Raw genomic sequence first — 17,560 nt, forward strand, 5'->3', positions numbered from 1 at the left:
GGTTCAGAAATAGGGGTGTGCTTAACTTTTTTTCTTTGTGTATTGTGTTTTGTCACCATTTTGTTTTTAATATGCTGTGGCAGTCGCACGTTTACGCCATTCGTCTCGACTCCGCCCAATCCAACCCGAAACTACACCGTGAATGACTCCATATCTTGGTGGACTGTCGTCTCAGAAAGGACCCCCAAACTGACTCCGGGACAGCATTGGTCTCAAGTATTCAATGTGTTTCACAGCCGACTCAGGGTACCCGGACGTGAGAGGTTGCCACCCAGAGGGAGAGTAAATCACTGACCTCGCTCTAACCAAGTGTCCACCTGTCTGAACGCATAACATACACCACAATAACAGTGAAGATCCGTGGTAGAATAGGTCTTCAGCAACCGCTTGCCGTAACAGGTGACCGCCTCCGTGGTCTAATAGTAGAGCGTCCGCCCGGAGAGCGGAAGGTCCGGAGTTCGATCCCCGGCCGCGTCATACCAAAAGACGTTAACAGATGGTACTTGTTGTTACCCTGTCTGGCGCTCGGCATTAAGGGGCTAAAACAAGGACTGGTCGGCTCGGAGTCATTATTCTGTGTCTGAGTGGGGTATTCATGTTAAACTGCGGCATGGTAGCTCAGTGAGCTAGCACTATAAATCGGCATCAGTCCGGACTAGTACAAACAGCAACACAAACACACACACGTACATGCACAAGTGCAATAATCTTGGACGCGACCTTAAACCCCATTTCCCTACACCGTAACAGGCGACTAACGGGATCCGGTGGTCAGGCTCGCTGACTTGGTTGATGCATGTCATCGCATCGCAATTGCGTAGATCGATGATCATGATGTCAGTCACTGGATTGTCTGGACCAGACTCGATTATTTTCAGACTGCCGTCATATAGCTAGAATACTGCAGAGTGCGACGTTAAAAAACAAACAAACAAACATAATAACAGTTTATATTTTAATACTTGACAACAACACAAAATATACAACTATATACATGGTAAACATTCATAAACCCGAGAAGCCATGTACCTCTCCTGGGGGTACGGTGGCCCAGTTGACTAAGACCCCGCAAATCGATGTGCAGTTTCGTAGGCTCGAATCCCGGTATGTTTCTAGGTTTGTCAGCAACATACCCGTGTTTGTGGGTTTAACCAAAGTGCGTCACTTCGGTCTTTCCTCCCACATCAAAGTCATACGCCGTGATATAACTGGAATACTGTTCGAAGCGGCGTGACAAAAACTCACTCCTTACTCACTGTACCTCGCCAGACGCACTCAGTCGTCATGTCAGTTCTTATAAATCACTGTATAATACCTCTAAGAATGCATACCAAATTTCATTTAGTAGCTATGACCTCATGTACTAACTTTGACAGCCATACAACGTCTGTATCGCGGAATGAAATAGTTCCTCAAAAGGAGAGGTGACACGAGCGTGTGTATACTGAAATGGTTCCACAGTAACATATTTTTCAGTTTACTTACAAAACATAGATTCAAATAATATCATTTAATGAGAACGGTCTGTTAAGTAAGTCAGTCACAGTGACCGTGCGTCGAAATTCATTCACATTAACGTATAAGACGCGATCAACGTGACGGGAGAGATTTCAGAAGTTGTTTACACGTGTTAGTCATAATTGATCTTTTGGCCGATCATCAGCTGTCTATAAAGATGTGATAAATAGATAAGGAGTAAATTCACAGAGTGCTGTTGACTCTCACTGTCAGCCTAGGTACGGATCGAGTTTTGTTAACTAGGATTGGTCGAAGCGAGGATACCAGTCTTGGTGCAAGGGAAAGCAGTCGAACTCGCAGACTTTTCCCAATCTATGCTAAAACGATTAGTTCGCCATTAAGGGATCTTAGTGATGAGAAACATCGCATCTGTATTTATTCGTGCTTGGGCATTCCAAATATTTACGTCATTTCAAGAAAAGTCTTATAATACGCCAATATTTACGTCATTTCAAGTCCTGTAAACGTTTTGAACGTCAAAATGTCGTCAATTTTGCTGTGATATGACCGGCCGCCTCTCTTCCAATGGAAAAAAAACAGTATATCTTGTAAACTTCACGTTAAAAAATGATGATGAATTGTTTGTGCCAATAGACTGAGACAGTTAACAAAGAAGTAACACTACATTTTAACACAGAACACATATAAAGATTCTTTAAGAATAAATATACACGGGAGATAAAAATAAAAACACGTCATGACTTTAATACAAGTAATTGATTTGTTCTGGTTCTCCGTGGATGTTCTCCTGGAGACCCTACGTGTTGAGACACTTGCAGGATCCGGGCAACATGACCCACTCGATTTGGTATCTGTCGTCGTCGTCTTCATCCTCGTCTTCGTTCACGGTGACTGCCGTCGTATATTCCACATTTTGGGAACAGACGCCGTAGTTATAATTGGAAACATGACTGAATCAAAACAATCAGTTCCTTCGGACATGGGAAGGTGTGCACCATGACATACATGGTACATCACGGGACTTGGCGCGGTGGCAGTTCTAAAATGTTGCTTTTTTTTCTCAAAAAACCTTGTTAATACGAAGTTTTATCATGTACATGAACTGGTTTTTTTGTGGTACGGACGGCGGGCAGTGGTTCATTACGTAAGCACAAAAAGCAAATATAGAAATAGGTGTTTTACCTGCACTGTTCGAACTTGAAGAACTGTTTGCTGTTGCCAAACTGGGCTATCGTCTTCACAACGCCCGTCAAAGTGGGCATTGTCGCTTCGTCTCTGAAGAACGCCTGTCTATAACACAACACAACACAACACCTGTCTGTAACACAACACAACACAACACAACACAACACCTGTCTATAACACAACATGTCAATAGAACACATCAATATAGTTGTTTCAATGTGCAAATGCTTTTCATCAGAATTTTGAACACGCCGTGTAAGAGTGAGTGAGTGAGTTGAGTTTAACGCCGCTTTTAACAGTTATAGCGCGGCGTGTCAACTTAATGTGGGAGGAAAGCCCGAAGTGATGCAGGTCTCAGACGTTTACCACTTCGGTGAGATCAACGAGCAGGGGTATGGTGCTGACAAACCCAGAAACATTATCCGGGCGAACCGGGATCGCCGTGTAAGAAGGGGAATCTATTCAGAAATAACGTTTGTTAACATAGTCAGTTTCAGGGGCACTGGGGGTGGGAGGTGGGGGTGTATTTTTGTTATAATATGCAGCTTGAAAAAGGCGTATAAACAACAGGCCTCCACACGACGGAGATGGTTCAATGCAGGGAGCATTAGTTTTGTACCCCGGGCAACGTATCCGTCTACATTCAAACTGCATTAGGGGCGGTTGGGTAGCCTAGTGGTTAAAGCGTTCGCTCGTCACGCCGAAGACCCGGGTTCGATGCCCGACATGGGTACAATGTGTGAAGCCCATTTCTGGTGTCCCCCGCCGTGATATTGCTGGAATATTGCTAAAAGCGGCGTAAAACCATACTCACTCACTCACTCACTCACTCACTCACTCACTCACTCACTCAAACTGCATTCTAAAGTCCCTGGGGAATATACAGCCTATACAGGTTAGTTTAGGGTCGGTCACGTCATTTGCTGGGAACCCACGAACATGTATTCGGCACTCATGTTCAGACGTCATTAAACAGCATTATAATAACACAGTGTCCCGATAATAACACAGTACCTGATAATAACACAGTGTCCCAATAATAACACAGTACATGATAATAACAGCGTCCTGATAATAACACAGTACATGATAATAACAGCGTCCTGATAATAACACAGTACCTGATAATAACAGTGTACCTGATAATAACAGTGTCCTTATAATAACACAGTACCTGATAATAACAGTGTCCTGATAATAACACAGTACCTGATGATAACACAATACCTTATAATAACAGTGTCCTGATAATAACACAGTGTCCTGATAATAACACAGTACCTGATAACAGCGTCCTGGTAATAACACAGTACCTGATAATAACAGTGTCCTGCTAATAACAGTGTACCTGATAATAACAGTGTCCTTATAATAACACAGTACCTGATAATAAGGGTGTCCTGATAATAACACAGTACCTGATAATAACAAAATACCTTATAATAACAGTGTCCTAATAATAACACAGTGTCCTGATAATAACACAGTACCTGATAATAAGAGGGTCCTGGTAATAAGAGGGTCCTGATAATAACAGTGTCCTGATAATAACAGTGTACCTGATAATAACAGTGTACCTGATGATAACAGTGTCCTGATAAAAAAACAGTGTCCAGTGCTGCTAAAAAACGATACATATGATACTTACGATTGACAACATGCGTGGTTGAGAACAGGACCCGATATCTGACGCGCAGGAAAACTGCCATCTTTTGCGGCACACCTGACAGTACAGTTGCTTTTCCCGAGTACCTTGCTCTTGACTGGCGTGTACTGTCTGGTTAAGTTTAACAGGCGCAACTGCTGCACTTCCGTAACAAACAGGGTTGGGTACCGCTCAACAATACGTTCTTCAATACTTTTCCTTGACCTGGATATAAGAAATTGGCCACAGTTAGACCCAAAATAAAATGGATTTGGAGAAAACTGTACACGTCGCTACCAGCTTGACGAGGCTAAATGCAGTATCGATGGACAAAAGCGTGCGTATGGGCGTTTTTAGCAATATTCCAACATCGTAACAATATTCTAGAGTCATCACTGCGAGGGAAAACCAGATAAGAGCTTCACACAGTGTACCCATTTTGCTAATCGAACCCGTCATCGCAATGGCGTGTGAATGCTTTTCCCACGAGACCCAAAGCCTCCTTCCAGGTTAAGCAGAACTGATGACTCAATTACAAATGACGTATCTCAAGTGAATTAGTTAAGTTCCCATCCCTAGCATGCATAAAGCTGTATCATTGTTTGTTTGTTTGCAGTTTAACGCCGCATTTAGCAATATTCCATTCATATGACAATAAATTGCGAATATTTGTTTGATATAAAGTGAAACGGTGTTGATCTGGGCAATGTCGTTCCTAGGGTAATCGTCGGGATTAATGAGTTTGTTTGTTTGTTTGTTTTACGCCGCATTCAGCATATTCTAGTTATATGACGGCGGTCTGTAAATAATAGAGTCTGGACCAGACAATCCAGTGATTGACATCATGAGCATCTATCCACGCGATTGGGATACGATGACAAGCATCAGCCAAGTCAGCGAGCCTGACCACCCGATCCCGTTAGTCGCCTCATGATAAGCTCTGGACAAAGTGCGCCTTTTGTGGCAAGCATGGGCTGCTGAAGACCCATTCTACCCCGGACCTTCGCGGGTGTAAAGTTGCATTTACTCGGCAAGTCTACTGTGTCATTTTCAATGCAACTCTGAACAGAAAATGTCAACACCATACACGAACGGGCGTCCTTACACGTGACAGTGCCTTATATTAAGGGTATTATGTTTATAAGGTGAAATGGGGTTTAACGTCGCGTCCAAGATTATTGCACTTATAAAGCGACATGCATGCACGTGTATCTGTTAGACTAACATTTAGTCTCTGAAATCTTATATTACACAATATCCTTCTTGACTCTAAAGACTTGCTTTTGTATGTATGCATTTCTAGATTATTATTTTTTCATAAAATAAATATATTCCACGGTCAAGGTGCAGGACTAGTGTATGTGTGCCGCAGTTTAACATAAATACCCCATTCAGACACAGTATACTGGTTTCGAGCCGACTTGTTTTAGCCCCTTAATGCTGAGCGCCAGACAGGGTAACAACAAGTACCATCTTTTAACGTCTTTTGGTATGACGCGGCCGGGGATCAGACCCCGGACCTTCCGCTCTCCGGGCAGACGCTCTACCATTAGACCACGGAGGCGGTCTGTTATGTTTATAAGGCTAGTGTACTCCATACTCTTGCTTCATGGAATATTATCAAATGATCATAAAACACGAACTCACCCGACCTCCTTCCAAATGACGTAGCACGCCAAGGATACAGTTGTTATACAGAATGCAATAGCAACAACAACCTGCAAGGAAAACCTTTACAATATTAGTCACATATCATTGAAAGAAAAAATATTTATGCAATGACCTGAATGACTTCATATAAAAAAACTCGAAAACTTACCGGTCTTATGATCTAACAAAGGGTTGCCTCACATAAATTGACCATTTGACAGACATAACAACTCAAAAACTTATCGGTCTAATGATCTAACAAAGGGTTGCCTCACATATATTGACCATTTGACAGACATAACAGCTCAGAAACTTATCGGTCTTATGATCTAACAAAGGGTTGCCTCACATATATTGACCATTTGACAGACATAACAACTCAGAAACTTATCGGTCTTATGATCTAACAAAGGGTTGCCTCACATATATTGACCATTTGACAGACATAACTCAAAAACTTACCGGTCTTATGATCTAACAAAGGGTTGCCTCACATATATTGACCATTTGACAGACTTAACAACTCAAAAACTTACCGGTCTTATGATCTAACAAAGGGTTGCCTCTAGGGCTGGGACGAGACCAAATTTACTACCCGGGTACCCACCCCTCTATTACCCGACCCTACCCGGGTACCTGCTGTAGGTCTCAAGAGATAGGTACAAATGTCCGACTGGGAGTAGTTTGGCCCTGGACGTATAATTATATACACGTCATGCTTAAACTGAAGTTGACTGAAGTTTTATCTTTATTCATACCTATAAAGTCAGAAGGAATGCACGCATAGTCAAAAAGAAATGCAAACATTGGTCACGTATAGTGTAACCGTAGAGTTCTAGATATTTTTTGTCATTAAACAATATATCACGTGACTAACCAGGTCTGGGTAATCCAATGGGTACCCGGGTCCTACTCAGTACACACCCGACCCGACTACCCGAGTTACCCGTCCCAGCCCTAGTTGCCCCACATATATTGACCATTTGACAAACATAAAAACCCGAAAACTTCAAGGTTTTATTATTTCAATAACAGGTTGCCTCTTTCATTCTTGTACCGACCGTCTCCGTGGTCTAATGGTAGAGCGTCCGCCCGGAGAGCGGAAGGTCCGAGGTTCGATCCCCGACCGCGTCATACCAAAAGACGTTAACAGATGGTACTTGTTGTTACCCTGTCTGGCGCTCGGCATTAAAGGGCTAAAACAAGGAATGGTCGGCTCGCAGTCAGTATACTGTGTCTGAGTGGGGTATTCATGTTAAACTGCGGCATGGTATCTCAGATAGCTAGCACTATAAATCGGCATCCGCCCGGACTAGTACAAGCAGCCACACACACACACACACGTGCATGCACGTCGCTATATAAGTGCAATAATCTTGGACGCGACGTTAAACACCATTTAACCTCACCTCATTCTTGTACCACCCTGCGTGGTATTGAGTACTTAGATGAAACTGAACCTCGTAATAGTCTGCATAGCGGGGTTTCCGGATTAAGAGGGTTCGTGTAATTACGAAAGTTCCTCACGGCGATGGTCACAGCAAGTTGAAATCGCAATCGCCTGTCCCGACGCCGAGTACGCACTCCCCACACATGAATTGAGATCACAATCCCCTGACCGCTGTTTACAAATAAGTGATGACTGTCGCGACGGCGAAACTTTTTCCCCAGCTTAATTATTTATTTCTGCTTGTCAATTTGAATTTCTATTTCACTTCAACTATCATATAATTGGTACGGTGACAATGCAAGAGGGAATATGGTACTTTTTCCGTCTGTCTGCATTCTGGGCTGATTAAACAAACACACGTAAATTCTTAGGAAAATAGTACGTCAGTTGTATTTTTTTTCCTAATTCACCAGAATGGCATTCCCAAAGACACTAAAATTTGCAAGATCCTTCTAATGGCCGGTTGCACACTGGTCTGATACCGGGAGGTTGACGATTGTGTCACGCGCTGGGAAAGAGCTTGGCTATCATTGTGGATTGTTCTTGTTTCCGGACACTACTAGGAGATATCGACAGAACAAATGGATGTACGGGAAGGTTCAAAGTCAGAGCAGGGTCACAGTTTCTGTGTCCGCGAAAAGTTGTCGCCACTCGCTTCCGGAATTGCACGAATTGTCACGAATGGTCCGAAGAAAGTCATTTTATTATGTCAACCGCGTACTTACTACACATACAATTTTGCTTTAAAATGTTTCAATGATACATGCAGTGATGATTGTGCCACTTTTGGACAAAATGTCATCTCTTGACGGACATGTTCACGCGTGGACTCACTGGAATAATGTTGACACGCCTGGTGGCACCGACAGCTTAGATCTAGGAAATGTAAACAGCGCTTTTGTAATTCGTATGTTGAATGAAAGGGTGGGCTAGTGTCTAAGGCTACGGAGTACATTCTACGGGGTTTCCTCCCTTACTCGTGCCAGAATCCGATGATCGCGAGTTCGAATACCAGATTCGACCTTGTTTATTCGTCAATGATTATTGTATTTTCCGTGTTCGTAGGTTTCATTAAAGTTGTTAACGTCTAAGACCGGCATCACTTTGGGCTAACCTCCAAGCTAAAACGCTGTGAAATAACTGAAATACTGTTCACAACCGCGTTAAACAAAACTCTGACAGCTGAAGTTTGTTTGTTTGTTTATTGTTTTACGCCGCACTCAGCAATATAACAGCTATATGACGGCGGTCTGTAAATCATCGAGTCTGGACCAGACAATCCAGTGATTGACATCATAAGCATAGATCCACGCAATTGGGATACGATGACATGCATCAACCAAGTGAGCTAGCCTGACCACCCTATCCCATTAGTCGCCTCTGACGAGGTACATAGTAGCCTTTTACGGCGACTTATCCCAATTGCGTGGATAGATACTGATGATGTCAATCACTGGATTATCTAGACCAGACTCGATTATTTACAGACCGCCGTCATATAGCTGGAATATTGCTGAATGCGCCGTTTAAAAACAAATAATTTGAAACAAAACTTAATGACGAAGATAATGAGACTGGTAAGTCAGCATCCTTTTATGTGTGAGTTTGTCTGTGGATACTTGTCTTGCATTATCCCACAATGCCATGCTTCAGTGGTCAACCGGGGATTTAATGACAGACAACTGACCCACACATGACCCTGTTTTGCTGGACATGGTAATAATAACCCACGTGACTCAGGGAATATATAAAAGTTAAACTCCCTGCTAAAACCCGTATCCCTTGTTGCAACGCGCATCGTGAACGCAATACAATTCAATAGATAGACTCGAGAGTCGACGATGTCCCCACTGAGTGTGCGACCAGCGTCAACAGGTAATCACATCTTCACGGCTCAATTGTACATGTGTAACTTACCCACAGTCTCGAGGTTGAACAGTTCCCTGCCATGGCTGAAAGAACAAAGAAAACGCGGTTCAAGACAAGATGGTAGGCGTGTGAGTGGATGTTTACTTTTCAGGCTGTGAAGGTATGCGTCTCCTGTCAAACACCCATACTCGGTTGACCTTGTAACCTGGTACCTGCCGGCTAGATGTGTATGATTATAAATATAACCAGCTTCCGTTGCGCTTGAGGGAATGAACGCTATACATTAGGAAACAAATGACGAGTACAGGTCGGAAAACGTGTTTCGAATAGCAACACAAGCTCTGTTAATAGTTCATGTGTACTTGTATGGCTCCCTTTTGATTTCGGTCAGATGTAAAATTAAATAGATTCAAATATTGAAATAACGCTTCTTGGATTGTTTGTTATGTTAAAGACGCCTCTTGTTATTAGCACGCAATCGAACCTCGAGCATTACCACCACTTTGGCTGAACGAAACATTCGCCTGTTATAAACAATAAACTCTCACTATAGGTACGACACGCCCCCTTATTCTCTACATATTCCTACCTTGTGTTCGCTCTGTTTCGTCTGTTCCACTGTGTGACAAACCCACCGAAGAGTTTATTTTTATAGAACAGTTGTAATCCCGGATACGATGCTCGCCCAACCTAAGTCATTACCTTCTTCCCGTGTCATTGAGTGCGTATAAGTAAGGGAGATAACTACTGATGGAAATATACATCGACGAGTCTTTCAATGCCTGTGTTAAGTCAAGCGAAACTGAGACTTGATATAAACTAACCAATCGGAAGTTTCCAGTATGAACGAATCAGGAATATATAACGCGCGGCTTCCTGTTATTTTGACGAGCATGACAATCCCACTCAAGTACACATAGTGAAGGCTATGCAAAGACCAGCTCGATTCTTAGAACGCTGTGTGCATCTGTGACGTAAGAACGATCAGTTTTTGCGATAACACACATATGTTTCTTGATGTGGGTGTCATTCATACCTAAACCAATAAGAATATTAATATATTGTGTTTACAGTGTCAAGCTATTGCACCCGTAGTTGTGTAATGATAAGATGAATTTGAAAACAAGCGCACAGCGAAAGCTATGATCAATGGAAGTTACATACTTAAAACCACATACATATGTCATCTTTTTCAACACGAATCTAAGCTTTTAGAATAGTTTTTTTAGTATTATGTCAGTAAAGCAAAAGTAATTTACCAAATATATTTTTCAGGGTTTATTCAAATTGACGAGGAGATTGAGATACTTTCTAGGTAAATATGTAATTGGTCTTCATTTTTTTCTTAGTAGAAGATCAGTTGTGATCCATTACAAATACACCGCCTCCGAGGTCTAGTGGTCCGCCCGGAGAGCGGAAAACCCGGGGTTCGATCCCCGGCCGCGTCATACCAAAAGACGATAAAGATGGTACTTGTTGTTACCCTGTCTGGCGTTAGGCATCAAGGGGCTAAAACAAGGACTGGTCGGCTCGAAGCCAGTATACTGTGTCTGAATTGGGTATTTATGTTAAATTGCGCCATGGCACTCAGTGGGATAGCGCTATAAATTTGACACACGCATACGGCACACGCACACGCGCGCACACACACACACACACACACACTTTGCAATGTAAGTGCAATAATCTTGGGAGCGACGTTGAACCCCAATTCACCCCACCTCATTACAAATAAAACGCCTACATACGACGTTAGTGTGTGCTACTTCTTTATCGTTTTATAGATGGTTCGGTGATAATTTTGTCCCGTATCAGGACATAACGCGGTAGTCGGTTGCGTTGTTTTCTAGAGCATGACACTCCCACATTATGAAGACTTCACAAAGACAAGCTTGATCCTTAGAACGCCATGTACCTTTGTGTGACGTCAGAATGATCAGTTCTTGTTATAACACAAATATGTTCCTTGATGTAGGTGTCATTCATACCTTAACCAATAAGAATATTGATATATTGTGCTTACAATGTCAAGGTATTACACCTGTAGTTGTATAATGATCATATGAATTTGAAAACGATCGCAAAGCGAAAGTTATGATCAATGGAAGTTAGATACATAAAACCACATACATATGTCATCTTTTTCAACACTGTAAACTTTTAAAGTAAAGTGAGTGAGAGAGTTGGATTTAACGCCGCTTTTAACAGTATTCCAGTTATATCACGCCGTGTCAGCTTAATGTTGGAGGAAAGACCGAAGTGATGCAAGATTCAAACGTTTACCACTTCGGTGAAACCCAAGAGCACGGGTATGGTGCTGACAAATCTAGAAACATACTCGGGGCGAACCGGGATTCGATCCGACAATCATAGATTTCTGGTGTGCCCAAGGGACGCAACTCTGTAGAGTGAATCACAGCGCCTTAGATGACTAGGCCACCCGTGCCTCCTTTAAACTTAAGCATTTTGTGTTATTTCAGTGGAGCAAAAGTACTTTTACCAAATATATTTTACAGGTTTTATTAATATTAGCGCGGTGGTACTTTCTAGGTAAATATGTAATTTCTCTGATTTCCTGGAAGATCAGTTCTAATTCATTACAAATAGAACGCTATAACATTAGTCAGTGACATATACTCTTTGTTATAATGTAGATGGTTCGTTGACGTTTAGCGACCACAAAATTTAGTTCTTTTTTAACAAAGAGAAACACGCAGAGGTAGCTTTTAGTAGTCTGTAAACTGCCCTCGGGCAAAGTCAGTGCACTTGAAAGGTAAACCATCCGGGTTATACGACACCAACGAGTCGTGGTGATGTGTCACGTCATGATACTTATATGTTGATATCTAGATAACCAGAAAGGCCCAAAGCTATTCAATGGGACCATGCAATCGGCCGTAGGCAAAGATATAGACAACAAGTTCTGAGTGAGGGGGCACAGGTGGCCCAGTCGTCTAAGGCGCCGCGATTCGCTGTGCAGAGTTGCTTCCCTTGGCCACGCCAGAAACCTCTGATTGTGGGTTCGAATCCCGGTTCGCCCCGATTATGTTTCTAGGTTTGTCAGCACCTTACCCGTGCTCGTGGGTTTCACTGAAGTGGTAAACATCTGAGACCTGCATCACTTCGGGCTTTCCTCACACATTAAGCTGACATACTGACAGCTGGAATACTGTTAAAAGCGGCGTTAAAGCTAACTCACTCACTCACTCGACTCCTGAGTGAGAATGTCAAATAGTATTCTTATATCTGTTTTCAGTCATCTTCTGGCAATAGCATGTGCACGTCCATTGTGAATGATACAGTTTCCCTGTTTGTTTGTTGTTTTTTTAACGCCGCACTCAGCAATATTCAAGCTATATAACGGCGGTCTGTAAATAATCGAATCTGGACCAAACAATCCAGTGATTGACATCATGACATCGATCCACACAATTGGGATACGATGACATGCATCAACAAAGTCAGCGAGCCTGACCACCCGATACCGTTAGTGGCCTTTTACGACAAGCACAGTCACCAATTACGGCAAGCTCTGTGAATTGTCGCCTCAGGCAGGCTCCCCGAGAGGGCACTGGGACCGAAGAGGTCTCAAGTATCCTACGTTTGTAAGGGCCGTCGAATGGTTTGATTGTTTGATTGTTGTTTAAGCCGCAGTCAATCTGTAAATAATCGAGTCTGGACCAGACAATCCAGGGACTGACATCATGAGTACCGATCTACACAACTGGGATACGATAACAGGCATCAGCAAAGTCAGCGAGTCTGACCACCCGATCCGGTTTGTCGCTTCTCACAAGCTTAATCCCCTCTTACGACAGGCAAGGGTTGCTGGAGACCTATTCTAACCCGGATCTTCGCGGGGACTGAGGTATGTAACGTTTGAATGTGATCTTCCATTGGGAGAGAGGGGGCACGGGTGGCCCAGTCGTCTAAGGCGCCGCGAATCGTGTGTCGAGTTGCGTCCCTTGGGCACGCCAAAAACCTATGATTGTGGGTTCGAATCGCGGTTCGGCCCGTTTATGTTTCTAGGTTTATCAGCACCATACCCGTGCCTTTGGGTTTCACCGAAGTGGTAAACGTCTGAGACCTGCATCACTTCGGGCTTTCCTCCCACATTAAGCTGACCCGCCGTGATATAACTGGAATACTGTTAAAGGCGGCGTTAAACCCAACTCACTCACTCACTCACTCACTCCATTGGGAGAGTAGATCACAGACCTCGCTCTAGGATCGCTGACTTGGTAGGGATAACTGTTGGCAATATGCTTATATTTGTGATATACTATAACTACTATAAGACACCCGTGAAGACCCGGGATGGCATAGGTCTTCAGCAACCCATGCTTGTCGTAAAAGGCGACTATGCTTGTCGTAAGAATCGACTCACGGGATCGGGTGGTCAGGTTCGCTGACTTGGTTGATGCATGTCATCGTATCTCAATTTCGTGGATCGATGCTCATGATGTCAATCACTGGATTGTTTGGTCAAGACTCGATTATTTACAGACAGCCGTCATATGGCTGGAATATTGCTGAGTGTGGCGTTAAACGCGTTAAACAACATACCAACCAACCAACCAACCAACCTCGCTCTAACCTCGCTCGCTCCAAGTGTCGTCCTTGTCAGAACACAGAACATACACCATAATAATAGTTTGTGTTTTAATACTTCACAACACACAAAATACACAAGTAAATGGTAGACTACTCAATAGAAATTAAAGACAAAATGAGTTTTTTTCATATGGCTATTGTTAATCTGTTATGTCTGGCGGATAGTGCAACATACAGCCTTCTGATTGTGGGAGTTCTTTAACTTACTTGAGTTCAATAGGTCGGTGGTGTAGCTCAGTGGCTTAAGCGACAACGGACATGACTTTACGACTCGCACGGTCAGCCAAGGGCCATCTAAGTCACGGAGGGATTGGTCTATCGGACCATACTCGAACTGTCTCCGTCAGCATTCATGTGCCGACCCATACACACAAGGAATTAACACCAGGTTTATACCCACACATACTTTTAATAACGCCCCAGTCCATCCTGAATGTACAACTTCTAAACAAGACAGGCTAGACTCGTAACAGAGTGTGAAAGCATGTAACAACACCTAAAATTGATTCGTTATATGTTCGATCTGACCATTAACTCACGTGTGTCGTAATCGACCAAATACCGGGGCCCACGTGACTAATTGAGCATCTCTCTATTGATTTCTAGGGGCGGTCGGGTAGCCTAGTGGTTAAAGGGTTCGCTCGTCACGCCGAAGACCCGGGTTCGATTCCCGACATGGGTACAATGTGTGAAGCCCATTTCTGGTGTCCCCCGCTGTGATATTGCTGGAATGATGCTAAAAGCGGCGTAAAATCAAACTCACTCACTCATGATATGAATTATTTACAGACCTCCGTCATATCGCGGGAATATTGCTGAGTGCGGTGTTAAACAACGAACAAAAAAGACAAAAGTTACTATAAAACCGAGTGTTTTTTGCTTACGCCGAGAATCAGCAATCTTGAAGCGACTTACTCAATGAAGGAACCAGCATCTCCACCGAACGCCGCTGAAATCCATAAGTCAACCCTGTCTTCAATAGGGACTTGTGTTTGTTGTTTAACGTCGCACTCAGCAATATTCCAGCTATATGACGGTGGTTGATTAATAATCAAGTCTGGACCTGACAATCCAGTGATTGACATTATGAACATAGATCCACGTAATTGGGATACGATGACAAACACTCAATCTATTGATTTTCTCACTTACCCTGGATTCTTCAAATGAAAAAGAATTCTACCTCACTGTTGATTAATTAACTAATCGACGACCACGTGGAAACAGTCCGATGATAACTTAGACACGGACTTTCCCCATCGATTCCTTTCCATACCCAAAGTCTCTGTCACAATGCAGTTACACCGTTGAAGCTATTAAAGGTTTAATTTGTTACAATTTTCTAATATTTTTTTATGCATTTTAACCTTATACTCTGTTTATACGGCGAAAAATTGCATATATGCAAATTTGCACACATATGCAAATTTACACACGTGAGCAAAAGTATATTTGCTGTGCATTCAAACGAAGTATAAGTCCCATAAGCAGATTTGAAGTAAATTGTCAAAACCATCCATTTCTGTCATAGCTATGGAAAAGATCAGACTGGAATGTTTCCTGGAATGGTTGTTCTGCAGCACTTTGAAGAGACAGACTGGCTAGAAAACTTCAGAATGAGAAAGGAAACATTGGATTTCATTTGCAGAAGACTTGAAGGTGAACGCTTTCCTTCCCAAGACACTGTTGAAGAACCATTGGGTGTCCAAAAGAAGGTAGCAATTGCCATTTACTGGCTTGCAGAATACAGGCTAGTCGGTAATCTCTTTGGTGTTGACAGAAAAAGACAGCATAGGTGTTGATGATGACCTTGTGCCCCATCTGAGCATTGTGTATAGCAATCATGTCCATGACGTCACGGGCTTCAGTCAGCGAGGACCACGATGCCCGCGTGTTTGCCAATTCCGATATTTACATTCAAGGTGATAATGGCATTCTTTTCCCCACATGGAACAAGAAGGTTGGTGATTCCAATATGCCAGTGGTACTCCTTGGTGATGCGGCCTACCCATTAAAGACTTGGCTTTTAAGGCCTTTCTCCAACAGAGCCAATCTAACTCCTGCTCAAGCCACATTCAACTATCGCCTCAGCAGGGCAAGGATGACGGCAGAGCATGCCTTCAGTCGTTTGAAGGGACGGTGGAGATGCTTACAAAAGCGATTGGACATTGATGTGGAGTTTGCTTGCACAGTGATTGGCTGTTGCATTGTCTTGCATAACATATGTGAGAGTGTCAATGAAACCTTCAGGGATGAGTTGAATGAAGACACAGATGATGACGCAGATGATGAACAAGTGGGCATACAGGATGGAGGTGATGAACCTGTCCGTTGTGCAAAGACCCTTAGGGATTAAGTTGTTCTTCAAAACAATTCTCTTCCCTTAATCCTAAAAGACATCTCGTTTCATCGTCGCTCCATGCAGATCCACATTTTTGGCCCTCATTTGTTCTTTTTCTGCTAGCCATTTTTGACGGTCTGGTCTGGCCACCAACTGGTATCATTCTGACCAATGAGGATTAAGCGTTGCCAATTTGTATATCTAAACTGCATATACTCACAGGTTGTAGCACATTTGCACTTAGTCCCAACTAGGTGCAAATTTACTCATATGAGTAAAATCTGCACATGAGTATATGTGTCCATACGGTCAAATTTGCTCACATAAGCAAATTTGCACATATGCAAAAAATACACACGTGTGGAAATGCCGCCGTATAAACAGGGCTTTACAAACGATATAATTGGAATACTGTTCAAAGCTGCGTTAAACCCAACACACGCACCAGTACGTTTTCTTCATCTTCAAAACCCAAATTCCAAATACTAGTGAGCTGTGAGAAAGTTAATTGGGTTTAACTCCGGGTATATTGTAGTGTTGGGTTTAACCCCCTGGATGCTATTTAATGCTTTCGACTTCAAATATGCTGTTTACTCAAATGACACAACGGGCGTGCTTCCATTTACGACCTAAAATTGCTCTTTTTCTGACATGTTCGCGATGTTTTATGTCTGTTCAAAATAAATCACATCCTAAGAGGAATTTGGGAACTACTCGATTCTGATTGGTCAATCAGAGATATGAAATAGCAATCACCACCTAATAGCCGAGTTGACAACATCACCACGCAAGATAATATTAATAGAAAAATACTTCCTTCTCAGTCATTGCCGACAGGCATTTGTGAATAATTATTATTTGTGAATAAATATATGTACAATTTTAGCTTAAGGCAGAGAGGTGCATGACTATATATATATATATATATATATATATATATATATATATATATATATATATATATATATATATATATATATATATATTCTCACACGCTAAAGAAACGCAAGTGGTTTAAAGCAAATAGGTAACAAACACAGAACCATAAATTGATGCGAGTTTTAGCATGTAGGTGTTATCAATAGTTTTGGTTGCATTTTGGAAGCCCCGAGTAAAAACGCAACATAAAAAACGAATCGCCCAAACGCACCATTTCAATGAATATGTGGGTACCATGCACCCGTTTCTCGCGAAATCGAAATCAGCCCTTGTTGGATGAGGTTCAAAGGCGTCTGCACAATAAGCGCCCAGTCCCTACAACTGCCGATGAACTACGCACAGCTGCTCTGGATCTGTCCAGGAGGATCCCTAGGGCCTTCACAAATCG

General features: G+C 42.7%; 2 protein-coding genes across 2 annotated transcripts; one reads left to right on the forward strand and one right to left on the reverse strand.

The window, feature by feature from the left end:
* Positions 1-941: 941 nt before the first annotated feature.
* LOC139468391 (uncharacterized) lies at positions 942-9,958 on the reverse strand. Its single transcript, XM_071250335.1, has 6 exons — positions 9,868-9,958; positions 9,327-9,361; positions 5,957-6,027; positions 4,313-4,534; positions 2,662-2,769; positions 942-2,429 (listed from the first exon to the last, which is right to left on the reverse strand). Exons 2-6 carry the CDS (start codon positions 9,357-9,359, stop codon positions 2,276-2,278), a joined length of 588 nt encoding a protein of 195 aa, XP_071106436.1. The 5' UTR covers positions 9,360-9,361; positions 9,868-9,958; the 3' UTR covers positions 942-2,275.
* A 5,777-nt stretch (positions 9,959-15,735) lies between these two features.
* Positions 15,736-16,248, forward strand: LOC139467744 (uncharacterized). The gene has a single exon (XM_071249253.1). The coding sequence runs from the start codon at positions 15,736-15,738 to the stop codon at positions 16,246-16,248; it is 513 nt and encodes a 170-aa protein (XP_071105354.1).
* The last annotated feature ends 1,312 nt before the right edge of the window (positions 16,249-17,560 follow it).

The sequence above is a fragment of the Haliotis cracherodii genome, unplaced genomic scaffold (assembly GCF_022045235.1).
Source record: "Haliotis cracherodii isolate W230 unplaced genomic scaffold, xgHalCrac1.p SCAF_2, whole genome shotgun sequence".
NCBI lineage: Eukaryota > Metazoa > Mollusca > Gastropoda > Lepetellida > Haliotidae > Haliotis > Haliotis cracherodii.